At 41.2% G+C, this 16,449-nt stretch overlaps 1 protein-coding gene across 1 annotated transcript in view; it reads right to left on the reverse strand.

Moving 5' to 3' along the window:
* Positions 1–16,449, reverse strand: part of ankhd1 (ankyrin repeat and KH domain containing 1) — a gene marked incomplete in the record, with an annotated part of 44,259 nt that overhangs the window by 13,006 nt on the left and 14,804 nt on the right. Inside the window, 25 exon segments of the mRNA XM_037675371.1 lie at positions 3,828–3,944; positions 4,043–4,138; positions 4,222–4,384; positions 4,552–4,727; positions 4,865–5,078; positions 6,640–6,782; positions 6,892–7,037; positions 7,145–7,256; positions 7,343–7,482; positions 7,570–8,056; positions 8,140–8,427; positions 8,550–8,812; positions 8,916–9,018; positions 9,105–9,248; positions 9,356–9,483; positions 9,968–10,055; positions 10,196–10,305; positions 10,421–10,612; positions 10,806–10,887; positions 11,179–11,334; positions 11,743–11,837; positions 14,092–14,325; positions 14,401–14,548; positions 14,647–14,794; positions 14,922–15,078. Of these exon segments, the coding sequence (XP_037531299.1) occupies positions 3,828–3,944; positions 4,043–4,138; positions 4,222–4,384; positions 4,552–4,727; positions 4,865–5,078; positions 6,640–6,782; positions 6,892–7,037; positions 7,145–7,256; positions 7,343–7,482; positions 7,570–8,056; positions 8,140–8,427; positions 8,550–8,812; positions 8,916–9,018; positions 9,105–9,248; positions 9,356–9,483; positions 9,968–10,055; positions 10,196–10,305; positions 10,421–10,612; positions 10,806–10,887; positions 11,179–11,334; positions 11,743–11,837; positions 14,092–14,325; positions 14,401–14,548; positions 14,647–14,794; positions 14,922–15,078 (4,130 nt within the window).

Below are 16,449 nucleotides of genomic sequence, written 5' to 3' on the forward strand. Positions count from 1 at the left end.
ATTACGAATAAAATATTGACATTTGCCATCTCCACATCATTGCATTCGGTTTTTATTCACAATTTGTTTAGTGTCAACTTTTTTGGAATCCGGTTTGTAAAAAAAAGTTTGAAAATCGGTCACTTGTTTTAGAATATGCTGCATTATAAAAATAATTTTCAAATAAGATTTTTGTGAATAAGTCTTTTTTAACTTCATATGGTTTTTAAATCTCATGTAAAGATAACAATAAAACCAAACATGCAGATTGCAGAGGTCACTAAACCTTGAATTGTCGCATTTTTAAGACAAAAACACTGAAAACATCTTTCAGATAAAAGCAAACTATTTAACCAGGTTACAATTTACACTTTCAAGCTTTTAAACACCTTGGCCCAAATACCACCCTCAGCATATATGTTAAACTCCCCCCTCCCTCCCTCCCTCCCTCCTCTTTGCTGATGACATCTGACATTCAGTCCTCCTGCCAGCTTGATCCATTTTCCACAGTTCTTGTTAAATCCTGTCTCCCGTCTCTGCTCCCTATCATCACCCACTCCTCTCTAACTAACCTCTGGCATTGTTCCCACAGCTTTTAAATCTGCTGCCATTACCCCCATCATCAAGAAACCAGCTCTTGACTCTACCAATTTAAGTACTCTTTGTCTGATCTCTAATCTGCCCTTTATTTCCAAGGTTCTTGAAAAAGTCGTTGCTAGTCAGCTTCACTCTCACCTATCCAACAACATTTATGAAGAGTTTCAATCTGGTTTTTGTCCCCACCATAGCACCGAAACAGCTCTAATAAAAATTACCAATGACCTTCTTCTCGTTTCTGACACTGGTCTTCTGTCTATCCTCATTCTACTTGATCTAAGTTCTGCCTTCGACACAATCTGTCATTCTATCCTCCTCAACAGACTAACCTCCATTGGCATCTCAGGTACTCTGTTAGACTGGCTCAAATTTTATCTCTGTGACCGCACTCAATTCATTCAGCTTAAATCCTTCCATTCTCAGTCTTCTCCCATCTCCGTGGGTGTGCCCCAAGGCTCTGCTTTCAGACCCCTCCTCTTCATCATTTACCTTCTTTCTCTAGGTCACATCTTCCATAAATTTGGTGTCTATTTCCACTGTTATGCTGATGACACACAGCTCTACTTGTCAACCAAACCAAACTCCACTCGCCCACCCTCCATCCTCACCGACTGTCTCAGTGAGCTCAATCACTGGTTTTCTAACAATTTCCTTCAACTAAAGAGTAACAAAATAGAAATCATCCTCGTCAGTACCAAAAGCTCTATTTCAAAATCAGAACATCTTCTCATCCCCCCGAACAACTCTCTGCTATCCCCCTCGCCACAGGTTAAGAGTCCTGGTGTCATCTTCGACATCACACTCTCCTTCACTTCACACATCAACAACGTTACTCGATCTGCCTAGTCCATCTCCGAAATATCAATCGTCTCCATCCTTCTCTCACACCCCGCTCCATTGTCATCCTTGTTCACAGTCTTGTGACTTCCCAGATTTACTACACAACTCCCTTCTTTATGGCCTCACCAACAAATCTCTTCAGAAGCGACAAATGGTCCAGAACTCAGCTGCCCGTGTCATCACTCAAACCTCCTCCTATAATCACATCAAACCAGTCCTGCAGCAACTCCACTGGCTCCCAGTTGAATCACGCATCGTCTTCAAAATCCTTCTTCTCACTTTCAAAGCTATCCACAACCTTGCCGCTCCTTACCTATCCGACCTCCTACACATCTCCATCCCCTCTCGCTCTCTCAGATCCTCCTCTTCGCAACACCTCCATGTACCCTCTGCCCGCCTCTCCACCATGGGGAACAGGGCCTTCACCTGCTCTGCCCCTCATCTCTGGAACTCTCTACCGCCAGACTAATGAAACACCATCTCTCTTTCTTTCAAGACTACTCTGAAAACACATCTCTTTAGATCAGCTTATACTTCTTAACTTTGTTTTATGTATTTTATATTTCAATTTATTCCAGTTGGTCTTTGCACTGTGCTTGTTTGTTTTTACACACTCTTATCTGATATGTTTCTTGCTGTAAAGTGTCCTTGGGTGTCCTGAAAGGCACTTTTAAAATAAAATTATTATTATTACTTTACTCAAAATCCAAGCATTTATCAAACTTTAAACACTCAAATTTTTGCAATAATTAAGATCTGTGAAATAAATAATCCCATAAAGACACAATCTAAGTGATCACAGTAAATAAAGCAGCGTTTAATCTTACTAATCTACCTTTAAATTTAGTTTTTCCATCAGGCATATCTTCAGAAATAATCATTTTATTTCTAATCCTAAAAGGATTTACTTTGAAATTGGCCAATTTCTCTGCCAGCTGTCACAGCACTGGGAAATCCCTTCATATGTTTTCTGTCATTGTGAAGCTTGGGAATTCCTCTTTTTAAATACAGGGTTGAAAATCCCATGATGATATTCTAGAGCATATGTGTCAAACTCAAGGCCCGAGGGCCAAATGTGGCCCTCATTGACATCTTATGTGGCCCCCAAAATGATACGTGAAACGTAAAATACTTATATCTCTTGAATTTTTTCAGTAATCTTTGATTATGATGTCAAAAGCACAACACAGAACATCTAATGAGACCAATCAAACACTTGTTGAGGAACCTGTGACCAAGAAAATATGCTGGGCATCTGATTTGAGTTAATGTAGATTCTGAAATTGACCCTTAGTTGGAAAAAGGTTTTAATTTTGCACCCCCTTTTGTAAGTGAGTTTGACACCCGTTCTAGACCAATAAAAATGGAGTTTTCAAATCTACAGGCTTGCAAACAAAACTAGAGAAACTGCATTTCCTGCAAAAATGCAGTGTGAATGCTTATTGCAGAAGACCTTGCTGAAAAACTGCTGAAATTATAGCTAAAGACATTCTGAAATGTAGCTGAAATGTAAGAACAAACCTAAGTTAGCAGAAGAGAACAAAGAACACATATTGAACACACATTTGTTGAATTAGGTTGAAATAAACAGAAATGAGTGCAAAAATGAGGAAATCAGCTTAAAAAAGGCTGAATTTAACAAAAATAGATGAAGTAGCTGAAAAGGCTGAAAGAAGTTTAAACTATCAGAAAGAAGTGGAAGGAGCTGAAATGAGCTCCAAAATGTGGAATTAACTGAAAAGGATAAATTTAGCACAAAAACAGCTAATAGTAGCTAAAATAGCAGAAAAAGCTAAAACTTGCATAAATAAGCTGAAAGGAGCATAACAAGCTGAAATTAGCAGAAAGAAGCTAGAAGAAGCGCAAAAATGTTGTTGTTAGCAGAGAGGATCTAAAACGATCACAAAACAGCCGAAATTAACTGAAAAACTTTAAATTTGCACAGGAAGCTGAAAGAAGCTGAACCAGAACAAAATGTGAAAGGAGCAGTAAAAGGTTGTAAACACATCTAAAGATTTGAAGGATGTAAAATGAGCTCAATTCATTTTCTAGAAGAAAAAAGTAGCAGAAAAAGCTAAATATATCCAAAAGCTAAAGTTTCACCAATAACAAGTCATAGCACCCTTCTCCTGAACGACCTGAACGTTTTGATACTTGACTTGTTTAAATAGCACAAAAACTGTGGAACGAGAAAGATGTTGAAAAACGTAAAGAAGAAAAAATGGATCACAATAGTGTGAATGCTTCAAAAACATTCACACAACTAGTCTGATGACAAACTGCCAAATTTCAACAAACTAGTTGTTATTAAACTTTTGAGATGGAGAATTTGAAACTAACTCAGTATTGGAAAATTCCTTATAGTGACTCATTTTTATTTAAATTTTCCCGCTCTAGTCCAGTGACATTACCTTCTCCAAGTCCAACTCCTTGAGAAGGATGCTAGCGTTCTTGTTGGCCTCAGCTGCCTGCTGGTCTTTTGCCTTGACGATGGTCTCCATGCACTGGTGACACTTCTTCAAGAGCTCCTTCAGGAAACAAGAGGTTATAGCTCTGACTTCTGATCACCTCACTGAGGTCAATAACTGCATTAAAAAAATGACTGAAAATATAAATCAATATTTACCTTGTCAGCGATGGTGGCAATATATCTCATGCACTCAATATCTGAAGGAAACTGGTTGACCTCCTTCACAAGATACTGGACCACTTTTACATGACCCTAAAACATTCAGTATATGTTTTAGTCATGAGAAGCTTGAAGTGCAGCACAACGCACAGTCTCAGGTTTAATGGTCCACGCACCTTCCGAAAAGCAGCCATGAGTGGGGTGATTTTGCGGTTGTCTGCAGCATCTACATCAGCGCTGGCATGCACGAGGAGCTGAACCACATCAAAGTGACCGCCGTTTGCTGCCAGCCAAAGGGGAGTGTTTCCCTTCTTGTTACGCACATCAATATGAGCACCCCTTAAAATAAAAAAACAGAAGTGTCACTTTAAGAAATCAAGAGCAACATTTGGGCAAAAGCAGCATTTTCAAAGCAAGACAGACCTCAAAATTTAACTGGCAGCTCTTAAAAAAAATACAATAAAATTGGGAAACGTTTGCAAAAGTGAAAGCCCAACAGTCCTCACCTGTTAATAAGCAGCTCACAGAACTTGTAGTGGCCCTTGTCAGCAGCAATGGTGAGGGCAGTGTCTCGTGATGAAGGGACGGGAGGAGCGTTGACATCGGCACCTTTGTCCAGCAGGACTCTGCCTACTTCTGCGTAACCTCCGGAGGCCGCCTCCATTAAAGGAGTAAGACCAGTCTGCAAGATTAAAGACTCGGTGAGCAACATGAGCAGGACATGCAACAACAACAAAAAATTGAGTACACTACCCAATAAAAAGTACTGAATAAAGTGCAGCTTGATCTGCTTTAATATTTGTGATTTAGACTGGTCACCTTAGCCCGATGCTCTACATTGGCCTTGCGATCGAGCAGCAAGCTGACGACCTCAGCTCGGCCTTGAAAGCAGGCGAGGGTCAGAGCTGTGTTTCTGTTGGTCTCGATCTGAGCGTTGATGTCGGAGCCCATATCCAACAACAGCTTCACTGCTGGCACATGACCATTCATAGCCGCCAGCATGAGAGGAGAAATCCCCAGCTTACTGCCAGTCCTGATGAAAAAGTAAACATTCAGGAGCAAACAAAAAAAAAGATACAATATAAACTACTGTAAACCAAAAACACTAATGGGACCAAGAAGAAAGATACACAAACTGATCACCTTTTTTTTTTTTAACAGTAAATCACTGAGAATGTGTCTTGATATATAAAAAAAACTATTACATATCACAACAATTCCTGCTTTTCTGATGTAACGATGATAAGAAGCAGTGTAACAATTTAGAGGCCGAGATGGGGTAGAGGTAGGGCAGCCAACTCGGGACCCGAAAGTCCCAGGTTAAATCTCCAGCCATTCCCACATGTCGTGATGTCTCTTGAGCAAGACACCTTATCCCTAATTGCTCACCGGGTGCTTACATAGCTGCCCACTGCTCCACCTGGGTGTATCCCAGGTGCGATAGGTTAAATGCAGAGAACCAATTTCATCATTGTATGTTCCCATACAATGATGACAACACATAGCTCTTTATTATTTATTATAAAAGGTAATATAGAAATTACATATCAGTTGTCAAGATGCCATCTGTTAAAAAAATAAACCTAAATAAAACTTTTTTCCCATTAAACTTGTGTGATATTTTGTGCTTTACATGCCTCAAACTCTCCCAGTGAAATAAATTTTACAAATCAGAGCAAATGTTTGAACATAGGGCTGGACAATAATTCAATATCGATATATATCACGATATAATTTTATTCAATAATGGTGATATGAGTTTTAAGCACATTTTCGATATTTTGATATACATTACTCGGGTTGAAACGGCCGCTTCAGTTTCAACCCGAACAGAAAAAGCCGTGACACAACTACGTAAGTGCGTGGTGACGTACACCACAGCTTGAAGGAGTCAGCGGTAGCAGGCTAGGCTAGGCTAAGCTAGGCTAAGCTCCAATATGCAGTAAGGTTTTGCTTCAAAATGAGTGCCCATGACCGTCACAATGTGACTGAACAAGCTTTCACAAGTGAAGAGAAAGCAGATGACATAACTGATAAGAGGAAAGACTAATTTGGCAGTGTGGAAGTGATTCGGATATCTAAGTGTGCTGCAAAATGTGACAGAGAGTCGTTACAACTAGCGGTGAGAACATTAACTTGTTCCACTCGACAGAATATGCTGAGTCAGAAGATGAAACACAATAAAGTTTGAGCCAACGTGTCCCTGAAACAAGCCCCCCAGCTGCATCAAAAGAGAAACGCATGCAGCAAACGTTGCTGTTGTTGTTTAAAGTTAAAACTATTAATATTGACAAAATTTAGAGGTTTGTGTTTATTTGACTGTGATTTCCAATTTCTTTGAAGGCTAAATACAAATAAAAGGTGAACATTAATTTACTTGTACAGTTTGTAGTTTTTCTGAGGCTTTTATATTGTTTATATCGATGTCGAATTATATCGTTATCGACCAAAATTAAGAAACATATCATGAAACATGTTTTGGCCACATCGTCCAGCCCTATTTAAACATTCAAAAAAAGGTTCATCTGTAACTCCAGCGCCTGATTAAAAAAAAAAAAAGAGTCCACACATGGAAGAGGACTCTTGCCGCTCACCTGGAGTTGATCTCAGCTCCAGCATTGAGAAGTATCTTGATGATGTTGACATAACCTCCAGAAGCAGCCAAACTGAGAGGTGTGTAGTCTGAAACGTTGCGGTGTTCCTTGTTGGCTCCCCGCAGCAGCAGCAACTCCACAACCTGTTCAAAAATGTTATATTTAAAAAAAGAAGAAGTTATGCAACATTGCTGAAGCCAGGAAAACATTAAAATGAAATGTCAATATGAAGTCCAGGGAAAAATGACTTACCTCCTGTCGCCCCCCAGAGCAGGCTAGGGAAAGGGGCGTGTCTTTGGTTCTCTCTGACTGAGCCTCAATGTCCCCCCCTTTGTCAAGGAGCACCTCAACTACTCCTACATGACCAGCAGTGGCAGCCAGAATCAACGGGGTAAAACCTGCGGAAAGCAGAGATTAATGTTCTGCGTTAAATTCAGACTTCCTACAACAAATCTAAACTGTTTAAGCCCTTTTCCTAAGTGAACAAATTCTCCTTTCTTTATACCTTTTTTATCCCGGTGTTCAATGTTGGCTCCCCGTGCAATCAGGACCGACACAAGCTCCTCGTGCCCTCCTGCACAAGCAAGCGTCAGTGCCGTGTCATGGTTGCTCTCCGTCTGGGAGGAAACAAGAAGTGACACTTTTCACACGTAGTCCCGAACGTTACAAAGTTCAGGTCTAATGAAACCGGTTTGCTTCTTACGTGTGCGTCTATGTCAACGGAGGGGTAGAGGGGCAAGACTGAAGGGGGGGAGGCAATGCTCGCAGACATCTGTGTGGGCGGCTGGGACGGGGGTGTGGGTGAAGTTGTAGTGTTCAGCATGGGCATGCGACTGCTCACATCTGCAATACAGAATCAATAAATACATAAGATTAAGAATATGCAAGTTGGAAACATATCTAGAAATGTTTGCTGACAGACAAACCTACCTGCCATGATATTATCCAGTGTGTCTGTGAGCGTCTGTGCAGGTGTCGCTACCATGAGCCCATCTGGAGCCGACTGAGGTATCATTCCGGGGCCAAACCCAGCTATCTGTTGACCCTGACCTTGCTGCTGCTGCCCCAACATCTGCTGTTCCACAAACACCCTCTGCAGCTCTGGGTTGGTGCTTCCCAGGTAGTCTGCAGAGTTGTAGTCTGGCAGAGGCTGGATAGGGACAAAGGTGGCCTGGAGAGACTGGGGAGGAGGCTGAGGCTGTGGAGAAGGAGGAAGAGGAGGCTGCTGTGGCCCATCCCTGTAGAGGATTGTGCCCACCCGAGGAAGCGTGGGGCAATGAACCTCTTCTTCATCTGCATTGTCCTCTGAACCATCCTCCTCCTCTTCTTCCTCTTCCTCCTCCTCCTCCTCCTCTTCTTCTTCTTCTTCCTCTTCGTCTTCATCTTCTTCCTCCTCCTCTTCTTCGTCATCCTCATCCTGAAAACAAACACAAGGCACCGTAAGTTTCTACAATTCATAAGAATGCAGACTGGTATTAATATTGTCAAAACTAGCTTCACCTCTTCCCCTTCATCCACGGGCTGCTCTTCTTGTTCCCTGTCCTTAGTGGCCTCTTCATCGGTGTCAGAGCCAGTGTGTACTTGACTACCCAGTGGGGTGGGCAGGGGTCCTGGGGCAGTAGTCATACTCCCAGGCCCCGGACCTGGACCCTGGCTCTGTCCTGCCTCCTGATCTTCTTTTAAGCCCTTTGCCTCCATGTACTCTTTGGTGAACTGTTGCTGTGTTTTTAGCTGAAGCTGGCGCTCCACCTTCTGCAGCTCCTTCAAGATTTTCTTCTTCTTTTGCACCTAAATAGAAAAACAGCACCTTTGAGTATTTTTGATAGAACTCAATGTATTCAAAACAGCATTTGGAGTGTAAATTTGAATGTAATTCGTAGCTCAGATCCTAAATGAATGATTGTCTCTACCTGCTCCTCTCGGCTCTTCTTCAGTTCCTCAATCTTGTCTTTGGTGAGTGGCTCCCCCTGAATCAGCTCTAGCGACTCTAGCTGAGCTTTCTCAATAGCGCTTATTCTCTGGCCCAGTTCGTTCAGCTTCCCCTCCGTTTCCTCCACGATGCACTCTAAAGGCGGGCACAAGTGGAAGGGTGGCAGAGGTTCTGCTTCGGGCCCCCGACAGACTGTGCTGGGGACACCGGGTTGAAGGGCAGCCTGTCTCTGTTTGGGCACGCCTGAATTTTAAACAAAATAAAGAGTTACAATAAGTGAATCTTATAACAAGAGCTGAAATTACAAAGACGCCCATTAACAGTTGTAACTCATTGCATTATTTACCTTTGCTAGAGACGGGTGGGGGCGTTGCGATGTTTGATGGGGCTCTGTCGGGCTCCTGAGGGGGAACAACCATAGCGAGAGCTTGGAATGGAACACGAGGGACCTGTTACGACAAGAGATACGTCAGTATTGTGCGAGTACAAAATGGGGATTTGTGTTTAAGGCATCTGCAATTTTTGCAGGATGTACCTGAGATGCATCTTGCGATGGGGGTGTGAGTTGGGAAAGATCTGGGGCTTGGACAGACAGGATGTTGTTGGGGTAGTCCAACAGGTAGGACACTACGTTAGTGTGGCCACCCTTAGCAGCTTCTATCAACATGGTTGAACCATCCTACCACAAAAAACATGATTTAGTTTTCATCAATTTTAAACCCAAAGGTAGATGCTTATTTATGTCTAATAAATAAAAATGATGTAAAAGGAGAATAAGGGCATTACTTTGAGTCTGTGTGTAGGATCTGCTCCATGTGCCAAGAGCAACTCCACCACAGCCAGATGTCCTCCAGCACAGGCCAGAGACACCACGGTATGATCATTATTGGCAGTAGCTCTGTTCACATTAGCACCTGAATGGGACAAAAGCACACAAAATTCATTACAAATGTTGTGTGCATTCAAACATTTAGTAAGAACAAGGCAATGCTTAAAAGATAAAAGAGGTTTAAACTTTGTACAATGCAAAAAGTGGAACTGCAGAGTAAGACCAAAGAGTAGAAAAACAACCTACCGTGAAGATACAATACAGAACTTTTTAAACTCCAAATAAAATAAACCAGTAACTAAATTGACAGCGTATATGGAGTTTAAATAAATAAATAAAAATAAATTGGTATGGTATGGTAAATGCAAAAGTAATAAATGTAATTAAGTAAAATGAGCATGAAAGAGAACAAGCAAAGTTTAAACACTACACTGAAGTCAATAATGCACAACCAATAACATTGTTAAGAGTATACAATCTACAACTTTACGTTTTAAGACAGTTTAGGAGCAGAAAATCTAAAGAGTTCATGTAAAAAGGTAAAACTGAACCGTTACACGGTAACACACCTTTGCTGATAAGAAACTGGACTGTACAGAGATGTCCTGCCCGTGCTGCCTTCATCAGGGGTGTCCGTCCCCCTTCAGACTCGTGCTCCTAAAACAAAAAAAATGTTTTACAGTGTTTACACAAAACAGAAGTTTGGGCTTAAAATAGTGTAAAGTTTTGCACAACTATGTGATATTAACATAAAGACTGGAGTAAAATGAGAAACGAATGGCATTTATAAAACGTACCAAGTTGGCTCCAGCCTGAAGCAGCACATCTGCCACATCTGTGTGTCCGTTCTCACACGCGTACGTCAACGCTGTGTCGCCCGTTGCTGTTGTGGCATGAACGTTTGCTCCTGAATGGCAGACAGAGATTAAGACTGTAAGCACACAAGTACAGACGGAGTGTTTTTAAAACAGCCATGAAGCTTGTAGTTGTTGCTTTATTTATTATTTGCTTCTCTTGCTCACCTGCAGCCAGCAGGTATTTGACCAAGTCCAGATGGCCCTCTTGTGCAGCCTCCATTAAAGGAGTAGAGCAGCCCAACTCGATGTCAGCACCCGTCTTAATGAGGAAGTCAGCCACTTCCAAGAAGCCTCCGCAACATGCCAGAGTCAGAGCAGTCTCCTGGGTCTCCTCTGTCTGGGCATTGATGTTACCACCTGGAGAGCAGATAATAAGTCAGGAACTGATGACAGCATGGCTTCACGAAGCTACCTACAACACATGGGGTCTGAGTTTGTTTCAAACATTTCCTTTCTTCCAAAAAACGAGAATTAAAAGAAGGCCAATAAATCTACTCAGATTGGCACCTCAACTTTTCATTCTTCAAATGAGAAAAGAAAGCTTTCATACCTTGAGCTAGCAGCAGTGCTACCATCTCCTCATGTCCTTCTCTTGCTGCTTCCATCAGAGGAGTATAACCTTCATCATTAACCTGGACACAAACAGAGACAGTAACATAAGAAATCTAAAAAAAAAAAAAAAAGCGAGTGTGGCTCATTTCCCGAAAACCTGTTACCAAAGAGACTTGTCCACTTGCAATGAGGAGAAAAACAAAAACAAAAAACAAGTCCAGTGTTCAATGTATTAGATCTTAGTGGTAGTAGGGACATTTGATCCCAACTATGAAACACTTACACAGTGGTATAATTCAATCTAAGAATTGCATAGTGTTGTGTCTTTTTTAAATACATTTCTGTTATATAATGGTAAATGTTTTCTTTACCTCCTCCAAATTGGCACCTCTCTCTATGAGCAGGGAGGCCAGGTCCACGTGTCCTCCACAGGCTGCAAGGGTGAGGGGTGACTCAAAGGAGTCAGCTGGCATGTTGACCTGAGCACCGCTGTCCAACAGCAGCCGTGCCACCTCCACATGGCCGTCCTGGGACAGCGAGACACAGAGAATGTAGAGATAAGCACCTGAATAAATAAACACCATCTACTCGGGCTAAAACTAAGGATGATTCAAATCTGAGGGTTCACTACAGATCTTCATACAGTACAACTCAAAATTCAATTTCAGTTTAATGATTAAATCTTTATACTTTAATTGCATTTTTTAAAGATAAAAATGCAGTTTAAAAAAAACCTGACAAACCACACTTTTTAAAAATCTTTTAGAGTCCAACCTTGACCTTGCAAACCCAGCAAGTTATACATAAAATAAAACTTGTGATAAGTAACAAAGAAAAAATTACTTTTGAAATCGAAAAATGCAGTCAAACAACACCAAATCTGGTTTCTTAAACCAAGTCTTGTTGTTAAACTGAGGTTTGGGTCATATGCTCACCATGCAGGCCTCCATCAGTGCTGTGTGCATCTCATCAGTTTTATGCTCCTGGTCTGCTCCAGCTTCCAACAGAAAGCGAACCATATCCAGGTGACCTGCAGAAAACAGATCATGTGAAAGAAAGAATTAGCCAAGAAGATGCTACATAACATCACATACACAAAAGGTAACCAACAGGACAGAAAAGGTGTATTTGGAATCACAACATTACCATGTGAACAAATATATTTAAAATTAATATTAAAATATCTATAATGTTTCCAGTTTGTTCTCATATAAATTGGGCCTGAGGAGGGACTTTGAGTGAACCCGCAGCTTTTCTGCTACGGTTCGGCCGTTCATTTACAGGTTGCAAAAGCTTTTCTACTAACGACAGTTACAATAAAGCAGCTATGCCACTGATAAGTGCGACTCCCCTCGGTTCTCGTCTTATCGGATCTTCTCAGGTGTAGGTGATTTTCCACTGTGACTCGTTTCCCTGCTCTGTGGGCAGGATCGTCAATGCAAAGTGGGTGGTATCGTAACAGGTCGTTGTGATCAAGCCAGTCCGCCTGTTGTGGCCCTTAATTTCTTTAGCATGTCCTGGCATTGCTCATGTCAGGGTGTAGCCATCATCTCCGATATCTCTCTGTAATTGTGCTAATTTCTTGTGGGGTCATCCAGCTCACGCTAAGAAAAATAATATATAGAACATTCATCCCCAGGCCCATACCTCACCACTGGTCCATGGCACTATTTTTGGAGCTCCCATACCAGAAACTAGCAAAAACCACACTACACGATCAGAGAGGAAGTGGAGGTTCAGATGTAGTTTGCAGTTTTGCTGGGAGGGTCATCCAGTGACGCTGGTCAATCAACGGCTGCTGTCTGCTTACGTCAAAATCGTCACCTTGGAGCAGTTCGCTTGGAACTACGAACAAGGTGGTTCCATAAACTGGGCTGAGTGGGTGTGGGTACTGGCAGGGGGCAGACCCTTAACTAGTGCTGTGTGGTGCAGAACCAATGAATGTAGGGACAGTGGCAGCTGAGGTCGGCATAAGGGTTGCCAGAAAAATTAAAAATGTTTTTTTTTTTTAACAGTACGATAGTTTATAATTTTTTATTTTTCTGGCAACACCTACAGGGAATGTAAACTAGTGTTTTCAAAGAAACCCCTCTTCTTTTGGTGATCTCCCCCAAAAAACACTAATATCTCCAGAGGTTGTTCTCCTGTTAACGGCCATAAAAACTGCTTTTTTAATATTTACATTTTCCATTATAATGAGATTACAACCAATGGTTAAATTGGCTGCATCACTCAAGAGGTTGACCAAGATTAGTTTTTCTATAGTAAATGCCAATCCTTCCTTAGATATCAGGTCAGTCGATGGCCGATATACAACACCAATTTTATAGTTTTGGCCAGTATGTTTTTAATTTATTAAAGCAACTTCTATAAACATATAATGATATTTAATAATCCATATATAAACTTGTACACTTAAAAATAATATATAGCTAAGGACAGAACTTCCCATGGATCCACTTCTATTTCTGTTGGACATATATCCCAAGAATTTACTCACTAAAAATCAATGTTACATTTTGCACATTCTGTTGCTAGTAGCAAGAAAGACTATTACCCTAAACTGGATTAAGCCCTGCTCACCAAATATTATTCAATGGATGCAAAAATTGAAACGTGTCTGTGATGGACTGTCTGACTGCCCAATTACAAATGAAAATGGATATTTTCCTGCAAAGATGGTCACGACTGTCTTATTTTATTTGACTAGTCTCTAGATGTTACTTGATTATGCATGTGTCTATTTTTTGGTTTTGATATGCGTTTACTGAGCCCAGTCTAAACATTTTGTTTTTCAATAAAGTTGTAAAAAATAATGTATAGAACATTCATCCCCCCCCCCACCCCAAAAAAAATTATAATTTGTGAGCTCCAGTATACTAGTTGTAGCTGCTGACTATTATTTTTCTACTTAGTAATTGATAAGTATAGATAAACATGGCCTATGACAGTTGTCAATATCAGTCAAATATACTCATGAGTGCAACATTCTCCAACAGCCATAACTGTTTAATGTTTGTTGCTGATTTTACAATATTTTTTTTTTATGTTTTTTAACAGGGGCTTGACAAAGCAAGTAGGAGGAGTGCTAAAAGGCTAAAAGATCTGATTGTACTTTGAGTGAATAAGAGAAAACATGACCGAAATTGTACCCTATATGCTCTACAGTTACGTGTTGGGGTGAGGTGTGGGGTTGACTACCAATATTTGCAAGATGTATGAAAATGTCTGCAGGCTGGAATGCATTAAAACACAAAACAGAAAGGTCATATTTGAGTTCTGACCTTTATAGCAGGCAAGTGTGAGAGCGCTCTCCTTGAACTCATTGGAGTGTGTGTTGATGCCAGCGCCGTACTCCAAGAGTACCCTGGCCACCTCTACATGGCCAGCACTGGCCGCCTCCATAAGAGGTGTGTGTCCGTTCTCATTGTGGTCCTCAATGTTTGCACCCTCTTTTAGCAGCACCTTTACCACGTCCACAAAGCCACCGGCACATGCGTACGTCAAAGCTGTGTTACCTGAAGACAACGGAAGGTTAATAAGACAGGAAATGGAAAATACATCAATAACTACAGAAATTAAAATAGTTTTACCTGTGGAGGATTGTGCATTGACATCTGCCCCATGGACAAGAAGCAGTTTGACAATGTCCACATAGCCTCCACTGGCAGCAGCCATGAGGGGCGTTATGTCCCCCTTGATACCCCGGTCTTCTACATTGGCATGCATAGCCAATAAAACCTATGAATGGAAGGTGAAATTGTAATGTTAGAAAACACACATTGAACTAGTTCTCAAAAACAAAACAACTTACACAAACCACCACAATGCTTCCATACCTGTGCAAGTTCATAGTAGCCGGCCGAGCAAGCGAGGCACAACAGGCTCTCCCCCTCTTCTGTATGTTCATTGACGCTTCGTCCTTCATCCAGTAATTTGCGCACAGCGTTGACATCCCCATCTGAACACGCTTCTGCTAAACTACGGCTGAAAATAACCAAACTGCTGCAATTACTGCTACTGTGACAGGTGAACACACATACGCCTCACCTTCAGGCAAAAACAGAACATGAAAAGAATTATAAAATAACGGGGGCGGGAGGGGGATACATACTTGTCAGCTTGGCCGGCGTTAAGTGTGTTTTCAGCCCTCATACGTGTCAGGGCGGCTGCTGCCTCGTCCAGGGCACAACTCACTGATGATGTTAGCCGGCGTAGCACTTCAGGGTCTGCAAAAGCTTTACCATCGGCAGTGGACAGTTTACCGATGCCTGCCGAACACCGAGAGGGCAGAGGTGCATAGGGCAGTGCAAACCACAGGGGGGAGCAGAACCACACCAGACCAGATGTAGAAGCAAGTCCAGTCCAGCCAAGCCAATCCAATCCAAGGTTAGTAGCAGCATAGAGGGGGGAAAATAATCCCACACAGACAGACACAAAACACACAAGCATTTGTTAATTTGGCGTGATATATCCTGTCACTACTTTCAATGCAGCATATTTGATTCCTATTGTTTTCAAAACAAGATATAAACAATGTTCACTGGGCAGCAGTTGGGTTTGTAAACGTAAGCTAAAAGAATCTCTCAAACCACAAGGAATGCAGTGAAGGAAGAATGCAATTTGCAAACTAGTCAACAAAGGTTAAAGGCTGTTAATAATACAAGAGAAAAATATCTCAACCTGTATGAATTATAGATGGATAAGTGAAGCAGGCTAAGTGGAACTGTGAAGGAAAAAAAATCCTGGAGACCCTGGTCAGAAGTGGAAAAACACAACTACAAAGAAAGCAAAATGCCAAAGAGAATTATGTGTTTGTGGTTGTGTTTGTTTCAAAAAGAAGAAAAGTCCAAAAAGGAGGATAGAAGGCAAGAATGTTCAATATGACCATAATAACATCAGAACATTTTTCAAACCAACAAGCTTTAAAGGCTTTCATGTACATGCGTTAGCATTTTTTTCTAGGATGTGCATATATTCATAAAAAGAAATAAAGTTGTTTAATTTTTTGTTCGTTTTAGTTTTAACGTGTTCATTTGTCTGGCAAAACTAGCAGCAAGACTTCACTTTTTGAGATCCAATGTTTTCACCACTTGGACTGCGTCTTTAGGCTAAACTTAAGAGCTTGAAACCAAAATTTCACAATTTTTCCAGTAAAACAGTTGAGGGATTTGATAAGTGTAATATTGTATCAACTCAGAAACTGCAATAAGTTTGCATCTTGGATTGGTTCAGTACATCAATTAGGGTTTAATACCTCATGAAGAAAAGAAATTACCTAAGTGTAACTCATGACAAAGAACGAGGACAGATGTTTCAGTAGAAATGCCCTTTTCATCGTGTGTTTACCCATAAGCAGCTGCTCCTGCTCTCCTCCACCCAGAACTGCCATGTTTACACAAATAACACAATTTTTATTCTAGCAGTGCCAAGATAAAATATGTCAGGTCATGTGAACATACCTAAACGCAGATCTAACACACAGGTAATAAAGTACACAACTTGATCAAACTGGGGGTCATCCATTTAGAATTTAGTGTTACAGCTGTAAACCTTGGCTAATTAGTTCATCACCAGTATAACATTGTACGTTTAGGAATAGTCTAGTGTGTTTAAATTAAATAAACTGGATAATCAGAACC

The sequence above is a fragment of the Nematolebias whitei genome, chromosome 4 (genome assembly GCF_014905685.2).
Source record: "Nematolebias whitei isolate Nwh7 chromosome 4, NemWhi1, whole genome shotgun sequence".
NCBI lineage: Eukaryota > Metazoa > Chordata > Actinopteri > Cyprinodontiformes > Rivulidae > Nematolebias > Nematolebias whitei.